The sequence below is a fragment of the Lipotes vexillifer genome, unplaced genomic scaffold (genome assembly GCF_000442215.2).
Source record: "Lipotes vexillifer unplaced genomic scaffold, Lipotes_vexillifer_v1.1 scaffold1691, whole genome shotgun sequence".
Classification (NCBI taxonomy): domain Eukaryota; kingdom Metazoa; phylum Chordata; class Mammalia; order Artiodactyla; family Lipotidae; genus Lipotes; species Lipotes vexillifer.
In genome coordinates, this window is record NW_006789046.1 from 88,086 (window position 1) to 94,134 (window position 6,049).

Consider the following 6,049-nt stretch of genomic DNA (forward strand, 5'->3'; position numbering starts at 1 on the left):
CTGAGTTTCCAGCCCACCACCCCATCGATGGATCTCAGACGTGCCAGCCCCTTAATCGCTAAACCAGTTCCTTCATAGAACCTTCTATTATTTATGTCTGTCCTATTGGTCAGTTTCTCTGGAGCTTCCTTCCTGTCAGATGTCTTGAGACTGGATGGTGATGATGGTTGCACAACTCTGTCTTTTCACTGAAAATCATTACTTGCACTTTAAGCGGGTGAGTTTTATGGTGTGAGACTGTCCCCAATAAAGCTGTAGCATTTGAACTGGAGCCCTCACCTGCTAGAGCCGGTTCTAGCCATGCCCCGGTTGGCCCCTCACCCCGGGACCCTCTGCTGTCCAGCTTGCCAAGGGCTGGGCACCATTCCTGATGGGCTGATAACTGCGGGTCTTGAGCCAGACTAGGCCTCCGTAAATCACCCGTCCCTGACTGGTTGGTCCCGGGGGCCTGGGGTGAGGGGAGAGGGAGAGGCTGTGGGTGGTGGATCCAGGGAGGTCGGCCAAGCCACAGTAGGCCAGCGGGAGTCTCCTTGTGGCTGTGTGTGTGGGTACACAGGCGTGAGAGCCTGCCTAACATTTTTAAACACTCTGAAACACTCAGGGTGTCATCATGAGGCTCCCCAGAGGCTGGGCACTTCCAAGCAGAAGATGGGAGGGCAGCCCCTGCAGCTGCCCCAGGCCTGGCGGTGGAGGCTCGCCCGGACCACCTGGGAGCATTAACCAGGGTACTCAGGTCTTAAGTTTGGAGCCAAAAATGTAGCTTTTTCAGCATCACTCCGAGAAACAGCGCACAGAGCACCTTCACACATACAGATGAATGGGGGCTGCACGGCCACTTCTGGGGGTCTCAGTTTTCTAAGTTTGGGGGCTTCTCAACACATCCTGGAATCAGGATTTGGGAAGCAGAGACCCGGAGTCTTGGTCAAGGTACAAACTTTGGGCTGTTTACTTCCAAAAACATTTGGGGTCCCAAGTTGCACTGGTGGCCTTGGACCCCATACTTAGGGGCCAGCGGGGAGGGAGGTGTAGATCTCCACCTGCCCATGTGTTAGGATCCTGTCAGGGTCTTGAAAGGGGTCCAGGAGGGCCTGGCCGGTGGTGAGTCTGTTGTGCAGCCAAGGCTGAGACCCAGCTGTGGGATGTGAGCTGGGGCCACAATGTGGAGTGTACAGGCCGCTGGACGGTTGGGTAGGGGTGGGGAGAGGTCCAAAATCTTTCCCTGTGGGCGGGCTCTCTGCAGGCAGGGTCCAGTGGTCTTGATGTCCACAGGAGGCCCAGCTCGGATGCTGCACACAGGAGGCATGAGATAAACCCCTACGTGTGTTGGACGATCCACCCCCCACCTGACCCCCACCCCCCCAGGTCTGGGGAGGGAGAGGCAGGTGAGCTGCTGAAGGGAGAGGAATTCTGGCTCATGGTTTCAGTTTAGGTGCCGAGTTCCTGCCCTGGAGTGATGCCCCAGCTGCCCCTCCTCCCTGAGCAGGTTGAGGCTGATGGCTCCCTGCCCCGCCCCACATCCAGGGCCCGGCTCAGGCCTGATGGCACCCGCCCACCGTGTCAGGAATGCTGAATGGCTGGACATGTCTCCTCCCCAGCCAGGTGGACAGGCTCATCCAAGTGCGGGGGGACGTCTAGGGGTCCTGCCTCCGTTGACATCCCACCCACACTGCTGCGGCAGGACAAGGCTCCAAGAGCTCAGAGTTTACTGTTCCAGGTGCTGAAGCTGTGAGGGATGGAGCCACATGGGAGCCGGGAGGGATGGGGAGAAGGCCATGCACCAGCCAGGAGGAGGGTCCCATGCAGGCAGCCTGTGTGCCTACACGCTGTCACCTGCCAGTGTGTGCCCCGCCACGCGTCACGTCTGCTGGGGGCAGTGAAGACTCCACTCACCACCGTCTTCAGAAGCTGGTCCTGGGCCTGAGCCTCCTACAAACCCTCACAGATGGACGGGGCAGGGGGGCATTACGGGAAGGTGGCTGGGCTGATGGAGCTGAAGTGAGTGATGGGGAAGGGAGAGCAAGGAACTTTCTGGAAGAGGACTGAGGAAGGGAGGCAGGCAGTGGGGGAGTCCAGGAGTGACCTGGGCTCTGGGGGCCACTCCCCACCCCAACTCCAGCGCCCAAGTGGAGGCTGGGGACGCTCAGGTGCAGAGCCCCCTAGGGGCCGCCTGGGACAGCGCGATGGTCTCGCTGGCCTGCTGGCTGCTGGAGGACAGTGAGTGGCCTGAGCTGCGCTGGCAGCTGGTGCGGGCCTGCGGGAAGTTGTGGGTACCCCCGGGCCGGTGGGCGCCCCTGCCTTGGAGCGAGCGCTGGCGGTAGTCGCGGTAGTTCTTAGTGAGCAGCGTGTAGAGGAAAGGGTTTACGCAGCTGTTGCCGTAGGTGAGGCAGGTGGTCAGGTAGTTGACGATGCGGGCGGAGCGGGGCGTGAGCGGCGGGGTCCCGCGGTACTGGGTGAGGAGCTGCCACAGCCAGAAGGGGAGGAAGCAGGCCCAGAAGAGCAGCACGATGCCCAGGATGAGGTAGAGCACCCTGGGGTTGGGTAGCCGCCGCGTCTGCGTGAAGGAAGCCCGCTGCGACTGCCAGTAGGCTCGGGCCAGGCGGATGTAGAGCAGCCCGATGACCACGCCGGGCCCCACGATGCTGGTCCCGAAGAGCAGTGTCAGGTAGGTGCAGTGGGCACGCTGGCCCCAGGCCGGCAGGCAGAGGCTCTTGTGGCCCCTGCGGACCAGCCGGATGGCCAGCATCATGGGCAGTGCCAGCAACAGTGCCAGCAGCCACGTACCCAGCGCCAGGACCTTGCGGTAGCCCTTGGAACGCTGCACCATGTCCAGTGGCCTCACCACGGCGGCATAGCGCTCACTGCTCATGAGGGTCAGGGTGAAGATGCTGGCGTGCATGGTCAGGAAGTCCAGGCTGAAGAGGACACGGCAGCCCACGTCGCCGAAGTGCCACGCCTTGGTGACGTAGGTGGCCACGATGAAGGGGATGCTGAGCAGGTAGAGCAAGTCCGCCAGCGCCAGGTTGATGACGTAGACGTACATGGAGGCCGAGGTGTGCAGGAAGCGGCACATGACAGCCAGCGTGTACAAGTTGCCCACCACGCCAACCACGCCCATGGCTGAGAGCACCACCCCAATGGTGCCCGTGGCCACCAGGTCCTCCAGGGAGCTGGGCTCAGCTGGGCTGGCCCATGAGTTGTTGAGAGAGGCATTGGGGGCGCCAGGCGGCTCGGGCATGGTGCTGCCTGTCGTAGCCAGCACAGGGAACCTGCTTAACGGCTCTGGACTCAGCGCCATCTCCGCTGCCTCACACTGGGGTTGGGGCTGGGGCCTGCTGCTCCTTTAGGCAGAGAAGGGTCATCTGTGGATGACAAGCTCGTCCTGCGGGAGAGGATGCCCATTAAAGATGCAGGTCAGGCACCCCCTCCCACTCCCAGGAGGCCGTGAGAGGACACAGTTCCCACTGGGCTAGGGAGGCCTGCAGAGGGATGGGGTTCGCCAACTGCAACACCCCCTTGGGGACTCTTCGTTCAAAACTCTAACACTCTGCCTCGTTTCCCCAGCTATGTAGGGGGACCACCTAGACCAGCTGCTCCCCGTGCGTGCCCCGGCAGCACCCCCATCCTGGGCCTCAGTGCAAGTTCAAAGGCCTCTGGGCTGGCTGGACTTTTCTGAAAACCAGAGCGCAGCAGGCAGCCTGCAGGGGTGGGGTCAGCAGTGGATGGAACCAGGAGTCCTCCCTAGGCCTCCTCACTTCCGCATCTGTGAAGGGCAGGGAGACCGTGCTGACCCCTGTGTCCTTTCTCCCAATTTATTTCTCCTGTATGTTTTAAAAAATACATTTTGTTCGGATTGCAAAAGTAGTATCTGCTGACTTTAAAGTTCAAATAGGAAAATATGTTTAGTAAAGAGGGGAAAGCCCTTGTAATCTCTCTTTATCTACATGGGGAAAATAAGCCTTAATGCCTACCTCCCACCACACGTGAAAATAATTCAAGATGGACTGTGCACCTGTATGTAACAGAGTAAATCAATTAATTAATCAAGTTCTGGAAGAAACATAGGAGAATATCTGCATGACCTTGGGTAGGCAAAGATTTCTCACACACACACAAAAAAAGAGCAAGAAATACTTGCAATAAAAGACCCATCAAGTGGATTTCATTAAAATTAAGAACTGCACTGAGAGAGTAAAAAATGTAAACCATGGACTAGGAAAATATTATCAGAAGACACATATCAGGGCTTCCCTGGTGGCGCAGTGGTTGAGAGTCCACCTGCCGATGCAGGAGACACAGGTTCGTGCCCCGGTACAGGAAGATCCCATGTGCCGCTCCGCGGCTGGGCCCATGAGCCATGGCCGCTGAGCCTGCGTGTCCGGAGCCTGTGCTCCGCAATGGGAGAGGCCACAACAGTGAGATGCCCGCGTACCGCAAAAAAAAAAAAAAAAAAAAAAGACATATATCAGACAAAGAACTAGTAATCAAAATATACGAAAGAACTACAAATCAATAAAGACTAATGACTCATTTGGAAAAAAAAAAAAAAAGACAAGATTTGAATAGGAAATTCTCAAAAGAGGATGTCCAAATGGCCAAGAAGCACATGAAAGGATGCTCAACATCATTAGTCATCCAGGAGATTAGGGTAAAAACCTCTGCACCCTCACCAGGATGGCTGGAATCAAAAAGGCAGATCCCAAGTGCTGGGAGGATGTGGAGGAACCAGACTCCTGAACTGCTGGAGGGGCTGCAGAATGGTGCAGCCCCTGTAGAAAACAATCTGGCACCATCAAAAAAAAAAAGTAAAGTTGGACACATGCATGTCCTCTCATCCAGCAGTTCCACTCTTAGGTTTGTGTCCAAGAGAAATGAGGGCAAACGTCCACAAAAAGGAAGAGTGAGAATGTTCACAGCAGGCAGGAACTGGAAACCACCCAACTGTCCTTGAATAATAGTGTGGATAAAGAAACTGTGACCCCTCCATAAAAATGCTGTGAGATGATGAAGAAGATGGAATTACCCTACAGTCAACAACTTGATGAAACTCAGATATGCTATGTTGAGAAAAACAAAACAAAACAAAACAAAATAGACACAAAGAGTACACTGTGATTCCATTTACCTGAAGTTCTGGAGCAGGCAAAATCTCTATGATAGCTGTTGCCGGGGTGTCAACTGGTGGGGGGTGCTGGAGAGCACTCTGAGGGATGGACTTGTGCTGTGTACTCAAGTGGTGGTGGTTACACAGGTGTAGACACGTGTAAAAACTAACGGAATTGCACGCCTATGACCCGTGCTGTGTGAAAATTGCCGTCATAAGAAAAAAAGACCTAAAACTGGAAATACTTGAACTGAGAGGAGAGGCCCCTCTGTCGCCCCATCTCCCCACATCCAGGGAAAACACTGGCTCCGGGTTTTTTTCCCTCTACAGGTCCAGCGTTCACACTAACACAGATAAACTCGGGGCGTCCACCCGACGTGGTCTGAGCCCTCCGTGCAGAAGGGAACCTGGGTGCAGAGATGCCGCCCCAGACCTCCTCTCCGCGGGACCCGGCCCAGCCTCGAGTCTGGCGAGGGCAGCTGGGGGCCTTCCTACTGGCCGGAGGCTCCCTCCCCGGCCGCCGCCCCCCAGGGGTCAGGGTTCCGGAGCCCTCCCCCAGGGGCTGCAGCGAACCGAGCCGAGGGCGCCCCCGGGAGGGACGCGAAGCCCACGCCGAGACCGCGGCGCGCACCTCATCGCTTGCCACCCGAAGCTCTGCACATCCTCCCCGAGGCGCGAGGAGGGCTCAGTGGCCCTGCGATCCTACCTGGCACAGTGCGGGCCGGCGGGGAGGGCGCCCCGCGCACCAGGTCCCGGCCCCCGCCCCGCACCCTCTCAGCGCCCATGCCCACCTCAGTCACTGGGTCATCAGGTCTGTGCGCCGAGCCCCGGGGTCGCGCTCGGGACGTCCTCCTCGCCGCCACGCGTCTCCGGGAACCTTCCCGAGGGTTCTGTCCCAGACGGGAGCTCGGAGGGGCGTGCGGGCTCCCAGCGGCGCGTGGTGGGGGG

The 6,049-nt window shown here is 57.9% G+C and overlaps 1 protein-coding gene across 1 annotated transcript; it reads right to left on the minus strand.

Annotated features, from left to right (window-relative positions):
* Window positions 1-1,795: 1,795 nt before the first annotated feature.
* Window positions 1,796-3,376, minus strand: UTS2R (urotensin 2 receptor). Its single transcript, XM_007462291.1, has one exon. It carries the CDS (start codon window positions 3,293-3,295, stop codon window positions 2,141-2,143), a length of 1,155 nt encoding a protein of 384 aa, XP_007462353.1. The 5' UTR covers window positions 3,296-3,376; the 3' UTR covers window positions 1,796-2,140.
* Between the last annotated feature and the right edge of the window lie 2,673 nt (window positions 3,377-6,049).

What these genes read in the sequence shown, in the direction of transcription:
- UTS2R (XM_007462291.1), bottom strand. Translation starts at nt 3,295, where the DNA reads ATGGCGCTGAGTCCAGAGCCGTTAAGCAGGTTCCCTGTGCTGGCTACG.